Source organism: Lonchura striata, chromosome Z (assembly GCF_046129695.1).
Source record: "Lonchura striata isolate bLonStr1 chromosome Z, bLonStr1.mat, whole genome shotgun sequence".
NCBI classification, from domain to species: Eukaryota; Metazoa; Chordata; class Aves; order Passeriformes; family Estrildidae; genus Lonchura; species Lonchura striata.
This window is the reverse complement of record NC_134642.1, coordinates 26563977-26586797: the sequence shown is the minus strand read 5'-3', so window position 1 is coordinate 26586797 and position 22821 is coordinate 26563977. Positions and strand designations below refer to the sequence as shown.

At 37.9% G+C, this 22821-nt stretch overlaps 1 protein-coding gene across 5 annotated transcripts in view; it reads right to left on the bottom strand.

The window, feature by feature from the left end:
• Nucleotides 1-22821, bottom strand: part of NTRK2 (neurotrophic receptor tyrosine kinase 2) — a 193596-nt gene that overhangs the window by 121483 nt on the left and 49292 nt on the right. For all 5 annotated transcript variants that reach the window (XM_031507311.2, XM_021534431.3, XM_077790317.1 and 2 more), the window contains exons 9-11: nt 21725-21757; nt 17509-17609; nt 16164-16263 (exon numbers count right to left, since the gene is read on the bottom strand). In XM_031507311.2, coding sequence (XP_031363171.1) covers nt 16164-16263; nt 17509-17609; nt 21725-21757 — 234 coding nt within the window. The remainder of the gene's footprint in view (nt 1-16163; nt 16264-17508; nt 17610-21724; nt 21758-22821) is intronic.

The following is a 22821-nucleotide window of genomic DNA, read 5'->3' as shown; positions in this document are numbered from 1 at the left end:
CAAAGTCAAGGAGGAATAAAAGGCAGTGGAATATATCTCCAAAAAAAAGTTTACAATCTTAGCTATAACTACTACATCCACCTAACTGCAGGTCAGACAGTACTTGTAATAACTTGCAAACAATGGTCTCCATTTAATCCTATGTATAAAGTCATTTAGAGACCAAGGGCAAAATTTTTCCATTCTATGCATGTTACAAATCTGCTATCTGTAGAGTCCATCACAGTGCTGATTCTGCACTGACGGGTGGCTCCTATTTCCATCAGTGGTGTTAGTGGTGCTGAAAAAGCAATAAGACAGGCTAGGGCAAAGAGATATGTCTCACTGATGGATGATAGGGTTCTACAGCACCCAACACCATGCCAGAACAAGCCATCCTTCTAATTTTACACAGCTGATCCACAGTTCTAATCAGCTGCTTCTGCACGAACAATGATTTGCACATGGTGGGTGAGAGAAGCCTCATTTTTTTGCATTCATTATTTTAATTGTACATATTGTACACACTGAAATTCACTGTATTCATTGAAATAGAAAAAAGCCTGGCTGCTGATTGCATTTGTTACTGTATTCTTGGATATGTTCACATCCAATCTTGTGGCTGAATGTCACTGTACAGAGCTTTGCTATCTCAGCTTCCTACCCTTTTGATTCCATAGTGGCTGATCCGAAAGAAGCACATTTCTTGCCCTGCATCTTTAGCAACATTGATCTGGCCTTGGTGCATCCCAAGTTGAAGGTTATATATTTCAAATTTTCTTTCCTTTTTTGTTTGGTTATCTTATAAAGGTACGTTGGAATTCAAGACTATGCAGATTCAGTGAGGGGCACCATGAAAAACAGGTGACTGCAGGACACTATTAATAACTAAGCAGCTGGACATCACTCACAACAGAAACACAGATGTCTTCCTCTGGTCCCATGATATTATTTTGAAACACAGACAGCTTCTGGTATCAAATTCCACAGTAACAAACCAGCTTCATGACCATACAGTTTTACTGACTGCAAGAGCTTCATTTCAGTTTGGCAGACTTTAGAGACAAGAAAAAAGCTACCTTCCCAAGCTTTCACTTTGCTGTTACTGAGCTCAGAGCAGCTCCTAGGCCCAGTCATGGTGACTGGACAAAGTCGGCAGTGTTTGCAAAATACTTGTAAAAGATATATTTCCAATACCATCCACACTTTGACAAAGCTCTGACATTGTTGTTCTGCAATACATTATCTGGCCTCTCTCTCATGTCATCAGAGATGATACTCTCCACAGCTCTCAATCATCTCCCCTCAGAATTTTCTTTTGCTTTCATTCCTTTCTTCATTCACTTTGTCACTATTTTTTGGGTTGTTTTTTTGTTTGGTTTGTTTGTTTGTTTTTGGTGTGGTTTTTTGTTTTGTTTTTGATTTTTTTTTTTTTTTTTTTTTTTTTAGTTTCTCTTCATGATATCAGGAACTAGATTTCAAAGCCTGGCTGGGACTTCCCCAGACAGACAAGAAACCACGCTATGCCTGTTTTTGTCATGCTTCCAACAGAACTGAAGTGAATCTCACCTTCCTCATCACAACCAAGTATGGCATCTTCAATCCCAGCAATGCCTACACAGCTCTGGACTCCCATCTTAGTCCCTTCACACTCTTTTCTTTGTATTCAGAATATAATCAATCCTTCCAGTACAAAATTGGAAAAGAGTGTGATTTTTCCCTTCTTTGGCTTACCTCCTCTTAGTTACATAGCAACCTTTTCCTCTTTCTTCATCACAACTTCTGAAATTCCTTACCTGCACACCTTTTCTAGTCCTCTCACTTGGACCTGAAGTCCTCCTCTTCTGTATTTCCTTGCCTCTATTTTCACATCTCCCTCACTCTCTTCATCACTTCTCAGGTCATCTTGTATAACATCAAGCTTGGGCTTTTTGTTTGTTTTTTTCTGGAAAAAATAATCTCATCTGCCTCTGAAACTATTAACTGTGTTTCTCATTATGCTCAATGAGTGATTTGCAGGATGTTCACCCACTCTTATTCTTGGACTATTAGTCTTCTGACTAGAGTCACCTTTGTGTGTACCCAAAACCTTACTCAGCCCCTGACACTTGACCCATGACTCTTACTCTTGACCCATGACAGTTATTTCCTGATATTTTAACATATCATTCAGCTTCTGTGCTTAGGGTTTTGCATGATTTACAGTTCAGAACTATTTGTTCAATCAAAACTGCCACACACTACACTTGCTTACAATACAATTATTGGATTCCTTCTGTCTCAGAAAGGAGAAAATGTAATTTCCTTCATGAAGTAGTAGTTAAGATGACACTAGTATATGGAATCTCCAACGACATGTACTGCCATATAAGACAGATGAAGGTCTACACAAAGAACTAGAAAATATTATATTGCAGAAAAGGAAAACTGATTCTGTTTGCTTTGCTTGCAGTAATCATGCAAAATCAAGAGAAGTTTATTTTCCATATTTTTCCACCCTAGATCTATAATCTTTTAGACCTTTCTGCATTATTAGCAACCCCTTTTAGTGAAATTTTTAAAAAAATGTGCCAGAACAGCCATCTCATTCCAGAAAATGTGCATCATAAGCAGTGAAGTAATGTATTTTAAAAATTGATGTACTTGGTTTTTAAGACTAAACTATGGCTTTACTGGACAAATTAAAACCATGAAGTTCTGCTAAAGGAAGCAGCAAATAATTTGAGTTACATTTAGGAAGATATTTATCTACCTGTAGCTGACTGGCTATACACCAAAAAAAAATGCACTAACATACGTGACCACAAATATGAATGCACATAGACCCTTCAGTCTGTGTAAGTAGATTCATCAGATCAGTTTACAGCCTGTGTTGTGTCTACTACTAAGATCATGCAGTTTTCTTACTGGCACCAGCAAAATACCTTTTGCTGCACCTTTTGTGCTTTACATACACACCAGCCAATTGGGTCAGCTGCATCGGAAGTGCAGCTAAGGGCATCCTCTGATATTTCAGTTCCTTAAACTCCTTCTTCAAAAAGATTTTTGTATCTAAGACAGAAGAACTGGTGTTGGTTCATATCTTGTCCAGAGCAGGCTCAGAAGAGACCTTATTACCTGAGGTTCTTCGTTGTTACCTTTTTAAAGTCCTGCCGTGTTTGGAAGCGGTAATACCACAAACCACTCATATTTCACTCCCTGTTTAAGAAGCTACTTTACAATCACTCTAAGATGTCCCATTCATCCAGAATCCAGTGTTAGAGTGCCAAGGTTAATTGAGGAGCTAAAGGCCAAGATTAAGTTCCACCTGTTCTCTGGGAGGATTTAGTTTCCAATGTTGCTTTCCCAGATGTACATGGAAGCTGACACAGTCAACCACAGGACCTCTGCCTGCAGTTCTTCTCTTCCTAAAGAAATGCTGACCTCCATCATACCTCAATGAGTCTGATTCCCATCTACACTCATTTACTGGCAGAGCAGTTAAACGGGCCAAAGCATTAAAAAAAACATTCTGGCTCATTGACCTTTTTTTGTAATTTATGAAGGACGCTACAAACACATCAACATATTTAGATACCAGTGATGCATTCTATGCAGCCTAGTTCCTCATCACCTTCAAAATTACCCCTCAAAATTACCCCTTTTTTTGTAATTTATGAAGGATGCTACAAACACATCAACATATTTAGATACCAATAATGCATTCTATGCAGCCTAGTTCCTCATCCCCTTCAAAATTACCCCTCAAAATTACCCCTTTTTTTGTAATTTATGAAGGACGCTACAAACACATCAACATATTTAGATACCAATAATGCATTCTATGCAGCCTAGTTCCTCATCCCCTTCAAAATTACCCCTCATTTAGCAAGGCTACTATTTCAGTTTAGAACATCAATATATCAAGATATCTTTTGACTAGGTAACAGACACTGAATTCTGAAACTGCCATAGTAGCTGAAGGGTTTTTTTTTTAAATTTGCCTCCTCACATTGAGGCAAAAAAATTTGTGATCAAGTTGTTGAACTGTAAGAACACATCTCAATTAAAGCATTTACATAATATTGCTCACAATCCTGATTGCATTTTCAGGGTTGAAAAGGAGGAGAAAAATTATCAATAGTCACCCACAATGGAATGTAGTTGGAAAAAGACAGAGTACCTAACCATCTAACTGTGAAGCACCTAATTAAAATTTACGTGATCTTGAAACTTAGGAGAGCTGAAAGAGGCACTAGAAAACCCTTAGAAGCTCTATGTTGTGTTCTTAAAAAGCAAATAATAAAAGACGGGAATTAATTTGGTGTGCACAGAGTAAAGGAGCTCAATGGCAAGGATCACTGCTCCTAGTCCAGCTGGTTTCTATAACAGGGCACATGAACATCCTTTTACTACTAGTGGTGGTCAGTGTCTAGCTTTACACTTCATCCAGTCAAAGAACCTGCTTGTAGGAGCATAGGTTTTACTGAATAGAAACATTGTCCTGACTGCTGGGAGCAAATTAAAGTTTGTGAAAATTATCATGGCCTCAAAACCTAATCACTTAAATGCTAGGTGACTGTGATTAATACTGAATGTCTAGTGTAGCATGAACACTTTTCAGAGAACATGGATGGGTAATGGCCAATTGCATAAAGACTGCAAACACAAGGAATCCCTCTTCCTTTAGCACCAGGAGAGTACACACTGTCAGCTCGGAGATGCCATAGGCAACACCAGCAGGATGGCAGAAAAAGACAGTCTCATTCTTCTCCCAGGATTTTCAACTTCTCACTATTCAAATTTGACACACTTGGGCCTGAGCTGTGCAACTGGACAGGCATTTCCAGTCCCTACGGGAACTTGCAGGCTTTGACCTAAGGAACTGTCTGAACACACCTACTGGATTCCCAGAGGATCAGTTCTCTTTTCCACTGGATTCCCAGAGGAAGACCAGGCCCATCTGCACCACTACTGGATCTTCAGAGGAAAGCTCCACCCTTCTACAAGCTTCAACAGAACCACATCTATCACTCCAGGAGGGCTGCAGCCACCATTTAATCAGGACTGCTACCAACACCCTGACAAACATTGTATTCTGACTCTGTCAGTGGTTTCTTTTCTGGGTTTTTTTTGCACTATTCCATTTGTATTTTTTAATTTCCTAGTAAAGAATTGTTATTCCTATTCCCATATCTTTTCCTGAGAGCCCCTTACTTTAAAAATTGTAATAATTTGGAGGGAGGGGGTTTAAATCTTCAATTTCAAGGAAGGCTCCTGTCTTCTTTAACAGACACCTCTCTTTTCAAACCAAGACAAACATCTATCACCCTGCCTCTGATATGAGCCAAAAGCATCTGCCTGAGGGATTGTGTTAGCACAGAGCAAGCGCATACCAGAACACCTTTGCCACACCACATCACAAAGATTGCATGTGCCAGAGGTGATACCTTTGTGCTTAATATCTGTATCACTGAAACTCACAGCTGCTGGGCAGGAACAGGCCCTGTGCCATCCACCTGACTCACAACCTGCACTCTTAAGGCACCTGGGCTTTACTAAGCCACTGGCAGGTTGCATGATTTCTTGTGATTGCAGCAGAATAATCTGCATTAATGCTTGCTTGGAGCACCCTGGGAGAGGCCACTGCAAAAGCAGATGCAATGCAAAGCTTCAGTCACCATGAGAAGCTGCTACAAAACCTGCCTAGCTGGCAAGCCAGCATTCAAAATACAATTTAGCAGGGGAGGCTCTCCACTATTATCCAAAATGACTGACAGTTGTGAGCACTTACAGGCCTCCAAGGCCATGGGCAGAAATATTTCGCTTGTGGTGGCCACACAGACAAAATTTGACCTTCTAATTCAAAGATTTTAATTTGACCTTCAAACTACTAGAGAGACATTCAACAAATGCACAACTGCATCACAGCTAGCTGAGACAGAAAACATGGACAGCTCATGGCATATCCCAACATGCCACAGGAGAAGAACAGATAACAGTGCGGCTTCAGAAGCTGTGTGGCAGAGCACTCCAAGGGTCCAAGAAAAATAAGGGATATCAATAGGTTCTGGTTCAGACTTTTGTGCAACAAGGAATGTTATTATAAGTTACATTTCTGTTGCTGCCTGTTGCTACAAGTCACAGATGTAACTTTCTGAAAGGGCACAAACCTGTCTGGGAAGACCTCTGGTAACAAAAATTGCAGCTGCAGCCACCAGCTCCTATGGCTGAGAGTTCCTGCATGAAATAAAGGGTTCTGGTAACTCAATTTACTGCTTTTTAAGGAATGCTTTTCTCCCAGTTTGAATTACTCACATCTACTGACTAAAGTTAAAATTTCTCCTACTATAAAGGCCATACATGGCATGTCTCCATGTTGGGGATGGCCCTGTCAAATGCAGAGGTAAATCTGTGATCACATTCCTCACAAGGGTTACAAATGGACTCCCTCCAGCTGCAGATGCTTCCACATATGCCCTACAGAAGAGTTGGGGCAGTATAGAAATTGTGCCACAACTGTAGTCTGTCCCCTTCTTACTTATGGAAATGATGTCTTTAAAATCTAAAATAGCTATGAGGGAAAAGGCCTGAGTTCTCAAGTCCACACCATCACTGCTCAGAGCAGCCAAGAGGCAAAGGGGCTAATAGAGGGAGGAGGGCCACAGTCATGACTGTCTAGCCAAGAAGTGAAACTTCATGACAAAAGAGATTCATAGAACAGTTTGGGCCAAAAGAGGCTTTAAATATCACTTGGTTTCAACCTTTTTGCCATGGGCAACCTTCCACTGTCTCACACTGCTTAAAGCCTCATCCAACATGGCATTAAACATTTCCAGAGATGAAACATGCACTACTTCTCTGGGCAACTTGTTCCACTGCCTCACCACTTTCAAAGTAAAAAATGTCTTCCTAATATCTGAACTAAACCTGCATTTTTCAGTTAGTTCACATATTTTGTCATCTGTCAGGAAAAGGTGAAGGACCTTTTATAAATACTTATTGTGTGTTTACAATACTCCACCTTGCGATCCAGGGTATTCAGCCATGCTGGACAGTTAGAGGAATAATGCATTAGCCTTTGATACCATGAATAAAACTAATGTAGGCTAAATAATAGTTACTAGGTAGTTTGCCCATTTTACTTCAATATAAAGGATCCTGTTACATTGCTGCTTTCTGACCTCTTTTTTAAGAAGCTTCAAAAAATCAAACAGAGTAAATGAGAAAGATTCTCAATCCTACCCTTTTTTTTTTTTTTTTTAATTTCAAACATTGATCTCATTTTCCTAAATCTGGTCATTTCCATGCTAGAAGTGCCATCAAGTCTTCTTGGTTTCTGCTATTGGCAAAGCAAGCAGCACTAAATGAGACAAAACATGGCAGAGTACAAAATAGAAAGAATTACAGACTCTTCTTTAACAAGGTAATTCTGATTTTTGTGTAGAATACAAAAGGGATGTCAGGACAAAATGGGCTTCAAGGGCAGCACAAAAAGTTCTTTCATTAGGATGACCATTTCTGTGGCACCCATGCTCCATATATGGAGGAAAAAAATAATTGTATATAGCACACTATTTTGGTCCTTACACTGGATTATCTTCTGACCTGAGGACTGAATGTAAACCTAACATTTAAAGTACAAAAATGTGAAAGGCTGGAACACTGGCCACTGTGAAGCAGAGAGGAATACTCATATTGCCCCAGTGGCGAAACATTGGGAGGTACAGTATCTCCAGAAAAACAGCAATTGAGAAGAGCTGTGAGTCACTTGGACAAGATGTGTTTGGCTACCCACAAAGAGAACACTTCGGGGGTTTCACTGGCTGCAGTGAATTAATAGCTTAAGTGCAATGTTGATCCTAGATTATAGACATTCTGGAAGATGCTAAATATGCATCAGGGTGTGTGTGTGAAAAAGAGATACAAAAAGGACCTATTCATTCAAATTATAAAATCTTATTTGAACTTCTTCCCAGAACTGAAGCAAAACCTAAAGTGTTTTACTAGACATTCAAGAAGCTTGACTACCTTTTGTCTTGATTTTTCTTAATTCTTCTAAATTTTTGTATTTCTTCATTTCTTCTTAAGATGCAATAGCACTGCTGCATTAATGACTTTACAGCACTTCTTGTTTTTCTGAAAGAAGGAACACCATAAACATCACCAGCTCACCCTGCTTTGTGCTGAGGGTGGGACTAGACACTTGTAGAGTGCCTGTTAGCCTCAGCTGTTCTGTGGAAAGTCAGTTCAAGCTGGCCCAGCCTTCAGGAGAAGCTTCTGCTGCCAGTCACTTCCACATCAGCAGTTTTCCTGGAGATCATACAGTGGGCCTTATTTCTACCAAGAATACCTTCCATTTATCTATTGTTCATGTTCCAAGATAGAGCGTTTAAGAACTGTTTGTTTTTTAGCATTAAGTTTTCTACCATTGTGCCTTGACACTTCTCCAAAGGGAGATCAAATCCAAGCACATATGCACTTTATAGTAAATGGTTCTTAAACCACTGGATGCTGGGACAACTCAAAGATAGATAGATAGATAGATAGATAGATAGATAGATAGATAGATAGATAGATAGATAGATAGATAGATAAAATATAGACCAGCTTTGCTGTTCTTTGGTAATTTTCCTTCTTTCTGATTCACTGATTTCTATTTCATCTGATGAAACTCTGATTCTTTACTCTGATCACAGGTAAACATACCATTATCATGATCTACTTCCTCTCCACTTTCCATTCCTCTCATCCTAATTTCCTGCTATATCCCATCACGTTTCTTTCTAAAGTTCTCCGTGGGCTAAATCACTACTTGCCCTCACAAAGTAACACATTCCCAAAATAGCATGACCTGCATATTGGCAAGAAGTTCATATACAAACAGGTGAGAATTCACCTTTGTGCATAAAAAACCAAAGGAGAAACTGTAAAATAAAGACCTGTAAAGCAAATGTGGATGTATATTGAACATAAGGGTGGGATTCTGCAGATTAAACTTCTAGGACTGTCTTATTCTTTCACTACCTTGAACTAGGAATTTTGCTATTTCTGTGTGCCTCAGCTCATACCAAGGTAACATCATTAGCGAGCATCATTTTCACCTCTTCTCCTTTCTACACTATCCATACTTTCTATTAGATCTCTTTTTATTTCATCTCTAAGCTGTCCTCTACTCAGCATCTCCCTAGTTCTCCATTTCACTTCATACACACCACATACATGCATATTCCTTCATCCCATCACCTGCTTGTATACCCTTTTAGTGGGAGGGGGAATGAGATATAAGAGATATTTGTTTACACTTGCTTTCCTTATTTTTCACTTGTAATGGCCATGAGGTCTCAGATAATTTTCCTTTGTTCATAATACCTGTACTAAATACAACCATAAAATCATGTAAAGCTCTAAACAAGCTAGTGACTCCTTTTCTCCCTCAATCATTACAATTGAGTTTACATTTACAATCAAAGAGTCAAATGCACCACTGAATCATTCAAAATTTCCCCGTTCAGATCTGATCTGTCTTCATAAATCTTGTGTTAAATATGAAGCATCAGCTACTTGCTAGTTCCTATAACAGAAACACTTATATTCTTTTATGGTATCTTGCACTTTAGGATTGGACTCAGAAAACCTAATAGAAGACCAAAACAGACACCTGAGACCTAGAGAGCAAATTTTATATGAATAAAAACAATGGAACTCTAAAAATGTCTGACAGGGTGGCACAAACCAATGCAATAAACAGTGCACTTTTTTTTTCCCCCGAAACACAATAGAATGGTAACTATTTTAAGATCTTTGTAAAATAGTTTATACAAAATTACCTTCATGTATCAACTAATACAAACTCTCATTCTTTGACATACTTATAGCAATTCTCTTCTACAAAGTAAGGTACTTAGAAGCATTAACAACTCTATCTTCCAAATGTTCATGTGGTAAAACAGTATTACAGCCTCCATTAGCAAGTGATGCATCTAAGACAGACAATTTATATGATTGGTCCATGACTACAGGGACTGGAAGTCAGTGTCAAACAATAAAAAAAGCTCGTTGCGTGTAGTTCAGATGAGCAATATCACCATTGCCTTTACATTGTCTACTCACTAAAAATACTGCAGATTTGAGCACATTTATTTTTCTCTGCATCTGATCTTACAACACTGACTCGCATGAATTGATCCCTCTTTTATATTCTGCTCATTGACTAAGTAATGGAACATTCTAAAGATACTAAAGGATTGACACCCACAGAATTGGTATTTGGGTAGGTACAACACAGCACAAAATCACTTCTATAGGTAAAAGTGGAAACTCAAAAAGCTCAGTATTTCAGTTACTTGCTGAAAGTCAAGCAGAAGATGTCTTCCCAGCTATAAAGTTAATCTTTTCAATGATTTGTCTGAAAGGGCAAAATTGTAGCGATTGCTGCTACAAGCTTAGTGCATACCAATTTGAATATTCAGTCATATTTGTAAAACTGCAGATCCTTGCTGAATATGCAAAGCTTTTCCCAGATCAATACTTCATACTACTCAGTCATCTAAACACTCCAAAATCCTAATTCTTCAATCACCACTGTGAATGAAGTAGAGGGGTTTTTTTAAGTCCTTTGCAATCAGCCCCTCTCCAACAGCAAGGTGAAGTCATGGAAAATGTATTGAAACAGAAAAACCAATGACCATTTGCTGTATGTTTACAGACAAGTAAGACACTAAAGATCTTTCCTGACAGCCCTTAAATAACACATTCCAACACAGTCAAAGGAGTATGCAAAACTCTCAGACAGAATGGTAAGGCATTCTACTTTCACCTGAATTGTATTTGTCATGTAAATGGGTTTGTTTCGGTAAATAAGAGTTTTAAGTCAGTCATTACGTTATGTCATTGTGTCAGAAGGACAATTCTGCTTTGTAAGGAGACTTTTGTACAGTGTTTCTTACCCAAACTGAAATATGGTAAGACAACTGAAAAATACCCTGCAACTGAAATAAGTTACAAGCTGCCTTCCTCTGTACTGTCTTTTCCAACAAAGCTGAAAAAGTTACAAGAGGTTACAAGCAAATAAAATATTGTGAACAGTGACACACTGAGAAGAAGTATTCCTGAACTATCAGTGTGCTTCTGTTGGAACAAGCAATGCTTTTATTTAGAAAGTTTTCAAGGGTGTTCATGGCCCAACAAATATGTTACATGGATCACTTGAGAGAAAGAGCTATCAAGAAGCAGGAGAAAATATGGTGTTTGGATTTTTGCAGGAAAAATACAGGGATTTGTTCCTAATTTTTAATCTGCTTGATGAAAGAGAACAGCACTCTCATTGACAGTCCAAATTTTAAACTTACACTCAAAAAGGTTGACAAGCAGCTAGAAAGAATTTTAAGGAAAGCTATATTTTGGGGTGTTTGTCCTAAAAGAGACACTGTTTTCTTTCTCAGATCAACCACACAATCTCATTACCTGATCACAGAAAGGTAAATTTCTGTACCTTGATAGGCATAGACTTGCAAGCCTTTGAATGGGGTGAAGAATTCATAGTCAGGACATACGTTTTGATACAGGAGGTAGTTCACAGAGTGCTTGAGGAAGGAGAAGCAGCTTTCAAAACATGACATGGAAGCTCACAGACATGAGAAGATAGCTGGCATTGCCTAAATACAGTGTGAATTTCAGATTCTTTTTTCCCTTATCTTTGCATGCAGCTCAAGGCACTGACAGAAACTTCATATGAACATATGAAGAAAAATCTCATCCTACATGGAGCAAGTAGGAACATGTTTCCCTCTACTTCTGTCAGTTTCTATCTGTTGACTTAGAATACACTGGTTTGAATGAGACTGGCTTCTCCTTCCTTTCTGACTTATATAAAACCTACACAAACTCCATTAATTTCTATCAGAAAAGCTGCCATGATAATACTCTTGTCCATGACTATCCACCTCCCGATTCCCTAGAAAGCAGGGAGTACTAGGAATTGGCATGTCACTGGAATAGGAACAGTTGTTAAAATCAAAAATGTTTTCATCCTTTTAACTGAATAATGCTATTTTGAAGTTTATCCATTAATTTATCTTCCATCTGTTTTCTTCATACTTCCCTTCATGCTTAGTGGCATGATTAACATCTGCGAATTGTGTATTGGGCTAGTTATGCTGCAAACCATTTGGTTACTTCCATCATGATTCAACATGCAAAGTAGAATAAAACAGGATTAGAATTACTCTTCCACAAATCCTCTCAGAGAGTTCACAAATACTCCTCAGTCCTCTCTACTCCAGTTCCCTTCTTAGTTTTCAGTTTCATAAGCTGGTTAGATGGAATCAGAAATAAACACAAAATGGTAAGAGCTGTCTTGGCAGCCTCCAGTGAATTCCCACCATAAGCATTTTCACATCCCACAGCAAGCAAGCAAGAAAGCAAGCCAAGGTGTTTCGTAAGAGCAACCCACAAGTTTTAACAAACACATTTAGAAAATTAAATGAAGCTTTCACCATTTTGATGCGTTTATGCTACAGCATCTTGCAAGAGTCTAAAAACCTCACCTCCAGATCCAAGCAACAAAAAACAGCTGTTGTCACTAGGTCCTGTATAAGGTTTTTAAAATGTACACAAGCAGCAAAATAGAGCATTATATTTCACCAATTATTCTGATGAATTTTGCTATGGAAGTCTGAAGTCTAGCACAACATGAGAGTTTTTGGTACTAACCCTATTTTAAGACTCCTCTATCACAGACCACAGATTTGTTCTGTACTAATACTGTTCCCAAAGTCAATCATTAGAAACTGCTACCTCCTCTAGCTCTAGATGACAGAAGAAAAAGAAGGCAAGAAATAAAACAACTGCTTCATGCAGTACAATCCAACTTCAATCAGAATACAGAACATCCTAAACAAAATGTTTCCGAGTGCTTTGTTTGTCCTCCTCACTTCTAAAAACACTCTTACTACAATTTGGAAAGGTAACTGAGTAAAATGAACATACCCCAAGTTATTCTCTTACCTTAGATATATCAAATGAATACAGAAAAATAAGAAAATAGGTATCATTTATTTTTGTACAACTCCTCAACAGACTTTGATGACATATTGATCAGTACTGCCAAAGAACTGGAAGTTCCCAGTGGTGCTCTCTCACTCAGACCTGACACTGTTCTGCTCCATACAGTACTGGAAAGAAGATCTCAAGGTGAGTTCTGTGGCAGCCTCAATACATGCAGTGCTTCCAGGTATGGGCAGCTCTGACACAGCCATAGCTCAAACCTGCCTGCTCCACGTCTTTCTGGGGGTAAACTGTCAGTCCCACACTCCAACTGTGCTCAAGCTCTTTAAGTACAGAAGAACTCAGCAAAGATGTAAGTCGAAGAAGAAGGCAGATGATGCCCATGTAAAAGATGTGATAAACTGACATTTAAAAGTAGGAGGCATAAAACAATGTCTTAGAAGCTGCAGATGCCTGCTCTGAACCCAAATGAGATGAAAATGTCATCCCTTACATAAAGATATTTCCTAGAGGACACACAGTTGCTTTAGCCTTTTTTTTTCTGATTTTGAATGGAATGTTTTTCCAAACACATGGTTACATGAAAAACAGCATTAGTGACAGTTTGACTGCTGCAATTACTGAATGGTTACTTTGTTTTTTCCAAATTGCTTTCTGAAGAAGGGTGCATAGACCTTTAATGACAGGGTGTCTGAGTGACCACGTTGTGTTCTCAGAATGTAACAGAAAAAAGAAGCATAGCTTTTTGTGCATTTCTGCGTGATGTAACTCAGGAAGTTACTTCTTATGAATACAAAAATCATCATTAATTTTGGAGAGGATTTTTAAATCTCGTTTTATAAATATTTTCCATGGAAAACTGGATATTTAACTCCTTCCCATTTCCCTACTGAGACTGCATATTAAACCACCTCTATAGCATACTCTTTGTACTCTTTGTTTGGATTAATTTTGTTGTGACTGAATTAAATCACAAATGCCTCTGAGTTCTCAGGTAGCTGACTTGACCCTTTTATTCACAAATTCCAAGATACACATTTAAATGTATTGATCAAAAATGACAAAAAATAATCTTTCTCATCATGCTCACCTTATTTTCTTCATGTTCAAATACATCAAGTTGCTTATTTCATATATCAATTCTCAATACTTACTCATATTCATACTTAATGCTTATGTCAATTCTCATATACTTACACTGCAGGCTTTTCAGAGCAGGCAATATTTTCTTATTACCTGGGTATATATCTATTTATATCTAATCTCAAGTCTTTAAATACTGTTTTAATATAAACTCAGTAATACTGATAATGATAAAGGAAGAGTTTCTGGAACTTTGGAATATGGATAGATCCAGATGGTGAATCTGAGGTGTGAATGCATGCTTTTGAGAAGTTTGAGGTCCACTTAAGGGACAGATGACAGTCACTTCTTTCTCATTAAAGACTCAAGAGTTATTTGTAATTCACAGAGACATTCCACCATTAAAAATAAAATAAACAATATGTATGAAACCTTTCTGTAATTTCATATAGTCATTTCCATGAATCATATTCGCATTAAAATATGACCTACATGAACAATTTTGCAACAAAGGACTACTCAGGTCAAAGTTACTGATTAGGCAAGAGAACTATTTTTGTGAGAATAGCTGTATCTGAAGATACCATAAAACAAGTAGCTTCCTGGAAGGTAACTTAACACTACAACACAAAATAGAACTTAGTGCATTCCCCCTCAGGGTAGGGTTTATTTCCTAGTTTCTTTAATAATGTTGTGTTAAAACATTTAATGCAAAAACCTAACAAATATTCAACTTTAAAGAGCTAACATCAAACAATTTTCATCATTTCTCTCAATCAGCTTCCACCTGATTAAGCTTCCACCTACTTCAGCTCTCTAAATGCAGTTCAGAAAGCCTCCAACAAAAAAATTAGGCTGAACTGTTCAGTCACAGATTAGCCTTCTGCCAAAACTCTGCAGCTCAATCCCGCTGACTTCATGTTGCTATTCAGGATATTTCACAATGACTATTCTTTTCTAATGCTACCCCAAACAGCAGAGACATACTGTAAGGAAGTGAGAGAGAAGATTACCATCCCAGCAGTTGATCTGCACCAACTACGTTTCTGTTCTGCTCAAATCACATTTGTTCCAGGAAATCTATTCTTAAATAGAATACAGGAACACAAAATATAGAGTAGATATCTATGAAGGAGCAATTACCAAGAGCATGTAAGCATTACCAAAATATACATCTAAGTGGTACTGTGTCATAAGCACAATTTAGAAGAAGGACATGAAATTAACAGGAGTTTACCAAAAGATTACTTACCATGTTCTCCACAGACCCTCATCTACATATCTTAAGAAAAAATGCTCATCTCCTTTAGCACACAGCAAAGGATCTTCTAGGTCTCTCAGCAAGACAGCAAGCTGGTTTTTAAATTTTCTTTTCAAAATTTCTCTCTTTTTCTTTTTAGATACAATTTCACTCACATCATCAGACACAGACTGATGATACTAGTAAAAGAATATAGTAACGGAGTTGTTGCAGGTTACACATACCTCCACTGTGTTACACATACCTCCATCTGACTGTAAAATAAATAAATGAATAAATGAAGGGCTGAGATTTCCCCCTTCCACAGGGAGATGGGTATTTGCAACTGTCTCCAGATGCTGATGCTCCCCAAGAACCACATGAAAATGCATCTCTCAGAAAGCACTACTATAACAGGATCCACTGCAAATGCACCTTCCGCTCTTGTCGCTGGTTCCCCATCACCTTACTGGAACAGTGTAGTACTGTCTAAACTACCTCTTACATACAGCATAGATTCTCATCAATCAAACTTGGGTTTAAACTTGAGAATAAATTCCATTTCCTATCTTTTTCCTACCTACACTAAGTTGAGAAATATTTTACTCCAGGAATTATCTCAGGGGGCTTTGCTGCAGCAGGCAAAGAAATGGTATTTATCCTAAGAAGAAAACAGAAGTAGAAATGTTTGATCCAAAATCCTACACTGTCTATCTACATCTACCTCTGCCATTACTTACCTGATGAATAATCAAAATATAAAATGTGGTGTCATTTAATATAGCTGGTTTGGATGTTCCTGGTTCAGCAGACTACAGTCTCAGCTCATACAACCCCCAACATTTCTGGAAGGTGTAAAAACAACCCTGCTTACCTTTCATCCCAAACTTAGAGTGTCTTCCAAACTTCAGAATAATGAGGGTTATTACTAAGCCCGTGCACACCAGTGCTGCAATTCCCACCACGACATACACCTAAAAAACAAGAGAACACAAACAGACCTGTTTGTTTTGGTTTTGTGTCTTCAAAGACATCCACCATACATTCATATTAATCCAGTTATGAAAAGAGATTAATTTCAACTGAGATCAAAGAGTACAAAAAAAGGACACTTGTTGAGGTTTCTTCTATTCTGGAGAGAACACAGATTCAGACATGAGAACTTTTTTAACATCCTACTCATTCAAGGCAGGTGGGAGGGAGTGTACATCACCTTTTCCCTTCCAGCAGAGTGGCATGTTACAAGAAAACACATAAGAGCAGCACAGAGGAAAAAATAATTTCCTATGGGGATGTTTGAATGCTTGTATAAATTATCTGGCATGGCTCTGAAGGCTCCATCACTGGAAATACCAAAACTAGAGAGAACATAACCATAAAGAACGATACTGGCCCTGCTTTAATCAGGGGAGCTTGGACCAGAGGACTTACACAGGTCCCAGCTTTACAACCTTGGCAGTTCAATGACTCTGTTATCAGATGAGAAAAGATTGTCTTGCATCCTCCCTGTCTTTAGCACATTGTCCCAAAGACAGTCTGCTCTCTGGCTCATGAATGCACACTCTCCTCTGCTTGCTGCTTTACAGAGTCACTGATGGAGGGAGATGCAATGTCAACCAGGCTGGTAACCCACAATCAGTTTCCAACAGTTCAGCTCAGGACAGCATGAGAGGCAGGGCACCAAATTAGGAAGCCCATCAGCTCAGCCACTAGTACTAAAATCTATCACAAGCCATTTAGTAAAAAAATTACATTAAATAATGTCTTAAAACATACAGTTAGATTTTGAAAATTCATTGCAGCATATCACCTCTCTAACATGGAGGTGACTCCAGGATGGGTACTCAACCAACAATCTTCAAATTACATTGGAGGTCTTTGTTTGTAAATGAAGATTTGCTCTCCTTGACTAAAAATTAGATGCAAATTCTTAGGCTAAAAAGTTGACAGTTTCGTTTTTAAGAAAAGTAAGATACTAAAGTGCAGTTTTACTTGAACTGAAAAGTGACTCACTCATTTAAAAAAAATGGGGGAAAATTAAGAGTGAGGAGCACTTATTTTATTTTTCACCTTTATTTTTCCTCAGTTTTAATCACAACACAGAAATAGCTATAGTTTTCTGATAGGCCAGAGTCTTATTATAGTGTCTGCAATTTTATAAATTGCATAGCCAAAAAGTCCACAAAGATCACAGATCAGGAAACAATACATATACTTACAGTGATGCTGTCTTCATTCTCTTTGTTGGAAACATCCGTTGAAGTGATTTGATTACTGTTATTTGTGGCATCTCCAAGATCATTAGGTGTGGTTTCATACTCTTTAAGAAATAAAAAAAGGTTGCTTTTATAACTTCATAACCTTGATGGGGAAATGGTTTTCTATATTATTTCTGCTCTGTAAGATGGTAAGGCCACTATCAGCTCTTTGCTTAAAGAGCAACTCATAATTGCTAAAGAAGCCAAAATGATTTGGGAGGAATCACTGTGGCATGTAATTGAACAAATGTGCTGAGACTGATAAACATGAAAAAAAAAGGCAATCTACATCATATGTCTATCCCTACTGGAAATACTAGAGTTAAATAAGAGCTCCATCCATAGAGCTATTTTTATGTGCTTCTGACTTCCCATTAAAAATGAAAGACTGCCCTCTACACTGAACTTCACCAGCCTTGTATTGAGTCAAATTTAGGACAGTCTTAGAAAACAGCTTGAGCACTTTTGTTTTGCTGAGAACTTGGCAGATGGGTTTCAAGCTATCTTACTAATATAAAATATCACATACATGTTCTCATTTGTTTAATAAATAATTTTTTAAACTATGTTATATGCACAGAGGTTACAGTTTAACATTGATATCATACTGATAAACCTTTAAAAATTAAAGTGCCTGAGATGGTATGAAGAAATTTGATTGATTTACCAAAATATTTACACTGACATGGCTACAGGGACAAAACCAGAACTATTCCATATAAAGAATGATCATGGCTCAATTATTTATAAGAACTTCAAAATAAAACACAGATATTCAAAATAAAACACAGAGTCCATGATCTTCTGAAAAAAAATATTCAAATGAGAGAAAAATAATTAAATGTTACATATATGAAGTTAGTAAACATGCATGAAAATAAAAATTTCAAATGCATTTATTTTATTATTACATCTGGGAACACATATAACACTTGCATTTCATAACTGCAATGTATGCTGATGAAAGAAACAAAGGGCAATAACTGCACCTATTATAAAATACACCTCCAGCATCATAATTTAAGTTTGCAATTAAGTAGGTATTTCTTTACAAGTTTTGATTAAAATCAGTGCTATAAGCCTGCAGATGAAATCTTAAATGTGAATTTGAAAAACATCTTGCTAACTACAGCAGCATGAGCATTTCTGAGCATGGAGCTCCCGCTGAGCAAGAACAGGGAGGGCTTGCACCTAAGCACTTTTCTCCTTTAGCTCCCAAGGCCAATTTGGAGAGCTCAGCTGGCAGTGTTAGTAAGAACTTGCACTGGGCTTTTGATCTTCAGGCATGCAAGGACACATTTGCTTTCTGCAAAGCACTTGCAGACTGCAGATTTTTTTTTTTTTTTTTTTTTTTTTCCCCCCTACAGGAAGCTGTCAGCTACCTCTGGCACCAGTGCTACAGTCAGCACAGTCAGAATGTCTAAACAACTCACATAGTCTATTTTGGCTCTAAACTAGTAAACTAGGCATGCCAAAGGACAGGACTCTTTCAAGACGTATTAAATGCACAGAGCTTTCAAGAAAAAAAAAATAATGTCCTGATCTTTTATCATTTGAATTCTCCAACTTTGCACTGCATCTTTGTGTGTGTAGCTTACCATGCAGCAAGGTTAGAGCAGTAGCAGCAGGAGAATGAACAGCATTCCTTGAGAATAGGTGCCTGAATGGCTCACCTGCACGAGTAGCCTGGACTTTCAGACAAAGTTCTGTGCTGACCATCTGTTACTGTGAGTACATCCTTTGCTAGAGAAGAGGTGGAGACTTCTAATTCATTATCTGCAGGCAAAGCCTGTTTTGTAACAAGTACTTCAGCCTAAAAAACTTGGGCTTCCTCTACAATTAGCTGGGAAAATTTTCACAAAGATGGTTTGGGCCAACCATCTATTTATTATCATTTTATAAGACTAACATATAAAGCAAATATTTAGAGCCTTTGCTGCTCTGGCTTTGTAAAACAATCTTTGAAGAAGGAAATTTTTTGCTCCCAATTTCACTTCTAAATAACAGCTGATGCTATTTGTAGTTCTGTTTATGCTCAAGCCTGCTCTAAACTACTGGAAATCACACCCTGAAGGGCTAAGGAGAACCACAGGTCTAGTCCGTGAATCCTCTGGGTGCCCTTCTATATTAAAATAGGCAAGAGCTAGGGTAGGCTACATTGGTATACTGGTGGTATGCTGACATTGCTTGTTGTCTAACTGTGAATCATTTGCATTTGAGGTATTGCCAGATTTTCAAAGCCCCTTGAAATGGGTGAATCAGGCAAGGAAAACACACCTGACCGCTATCCAGCACAAGCCGGACGATTTGAGTTGAACAAATTCCTGTTCATTTTACGATGAAATACTGACATAGACACTGAACACTCCTACAAACAGGATAATGCCTTTTGACTCATGCTACATAAGGCTCATGTTGCTTTAGGGCCAGGTTCTCTGGTGCTCTGTACCTCATGCAGCCACCAGTGACTAATAACAGCTGCAGTGATTTGCAGCTGATGCTGGCCAGTATTTTACAGCCATCTCACAAAGAAGGTGCATGGTGGCTGGGATAGTCATAACAACACAGTCAGATGTGCAGAATGACCAAGGGATAGGTTGTCTCTCTCATGTTCACAACTATATTAGAGGAGGCATCATGGCATGAAGTAAGAACTCAGAGCCAAAGGAGCTGCCTTTGCATGTGAGTCGGTTTATTTCTCTCAGTTAATTTCCAGATCATGTCAGGATATCATTCTCTCTTTATCTTTTCTAAAAGTGCCACAAAGGTGAGCTAGAGGCACAAATGACTGCTCCACGCTCACAGCAAGCAGTGCCCCATGCAGGCAGGACTCCCCTCGGCAAAATCATGCAGCCTGATGTCACCTCATCAGATCTTCTGATTTCTCTTGTGTGTTCAAAATACTTAAAAGAAAACGTTTGGAAGTTGCCTCACATCACAAGGACAGCAGTTTCAAACAGCAGAAAGAACTGCCAGAAATAAAGAGGAAGGCTGCCTTCACCAGGACTAGGTCTTGCAGGTTGCAATCTGCTAGCAAAACTCAATGCACACACACCTCAGCAGAAATCCACCCAAGTCAGTCAAAGCACAGCACTCACATGGCTAAAGCCATACACAGGCATCAGGACCTTGATAAAAAGCTCAAAATCAAAATTTTAATGCATACAGCTTGTATAACACAACACATGAAGAAACTGTGCAAACCATCACCACTTTGTCATCCCCATCCCTCCCTTCTTCTTCTCCTCACAAAAAATTTTGGAAAGAGAGGGAGGGTAAGCTATCCTTTGGAGTTTCTAAGCATTTGAAGTCAAATTGATGCTTCAATTGCACATTTGCTAAAGTTTAATGACATGGAATGGAATCAAAGCAATAATGTTTAGATCAGCTTTAGGTAACCTGAGTCATGGGCTATTTCACCCAAATAAAAAGTACTCCAAACAGAATCCAGCTTTGTGTTAGATGAACTTTTCTACCCACCAGAAGTATACCAGAAATATTTTTGAAAACCAGACAGTTGCTTTTCATTCTGCAGCTTCTATTTCAGTGCACACTGGCTTTCACTTGGTACATTTTGACTAGCTAAAAAACTAATGTGAACACTGTGCCATCAAAATCTCCTGGCACACACTCAGCTACCACTGAATTGATGGTCTGCTTATGCAAGAGAGATTAAGGGAAGGTACAAATGAGCGGACAGAGCAAAATAAATTGCCTACAGGAAAACTTACTTGTGCCAACTTCATTTCTAAGTGGGATTTAGGGGTACATTTTTGGAGGCAAAACAAGTATGGAATCATCCCTGAAAAAATAAATTAAGTTGTATAAAGAGAAATCACAAACTCTCTTTCCTCCAAGAAATGCCTCCAAAAGGTTCACAAAATGTCATGTCTGTGAACTACATCACACAGCTGTCATCTTACAGGATCAACTGCATCCATTTGTAGCAGTGGATTTATGCTTCTCCTAATGTGAATCAAAAGCAGCATAATAAGTAAAACATCATATTTTCATCATATATATTAAATATAAGGCAGGAGAACCGAAACCACAAAGCACCTTTTAGAGCTGTATTATTCTATGTGACATTTAAATTTAACCGAGCCTAACATTTGAACTTTTAATGTTTCAGTTCCTTCATTTCTATTATTAAAAGAAAAGAAAATCAAATATATACCATAAACATCTGGATCCAGAATTGGGCCATTACCTGTACGTGGAAAGGAGAAAAAAAAAAATAAATTGCAAATGCTGGAAGAATAATTTTTTTTTATGAATAGTTTTAAGAATTCACTTTATTTACCATAGAGATCATAAGTATCTACATAAATGCAAATCAACATCAATAACTGCAGTTTATTAATTATATTTACAACCATCTTATTAACCACCCAAATGTTAATATTTTGCTTCATGTCATGTGTGCACACCCCACTAACTCTGACAGGGGCAAGTGTTACTTCACATCTTGGCAAAATCCTACTTCCCACTATTTATATATATATATATATATATATATATATATATACACACACACACACACACACATATATATAAAATGAGTGCAATAATTATTTCTGTTGAAAAAGCAAAGGTAAAATTTTCCCTGAATTCAAATGGAAGCAGATTTCACAGAGTTTTAACAATCACTGATTTTTACATGACAAAAAATTATGCTATTGTATCATTGTGTGAGCGAACCATTTTAAGCTGTGAGCTGGCAAGTTAAAGACTACAGGTAGAAATGGCCTAAGCAGCACCATTTTATACACTCTGTAAAAGGATGCTTCCAAGAAGCCAGCTGCATAGCTGATACACAGACAGAACTCTTATTGAAAGAGTCAGATGTCTCAGAAACCAGACTTTACACTAGCAAATGGATACCTGTCTAGTCTACACTTCTCTAAATTTTACTAGCTCCTGTTTGCAGTTTTTTCTAATTACCGAATGTATGTAAGGTTTAGCACATAAGTGAGTAAAAAATGCACAGAACAACCACATAAATCAGTGAGCTCTTATTCATGTTTTGCAAGACACCTGTGCTGCATTTGAACTATGCATCTATTTGGATCTATAATGTACCTCTAGCATAGTTTATGTAGTAGGCTAAAAGTAATCTCTTCCATATTTTTTATCTCTATTTTAGCAGGCTTGGAAATAAAATTAACAAATAATTTAAATCTCTAAAGTTTAATGCAACTTCAAGAAACACAATTCTGTTTATACAAGTGTACATTAAATTCATAGCAGTAGCATCACATGGGCATAATGCCA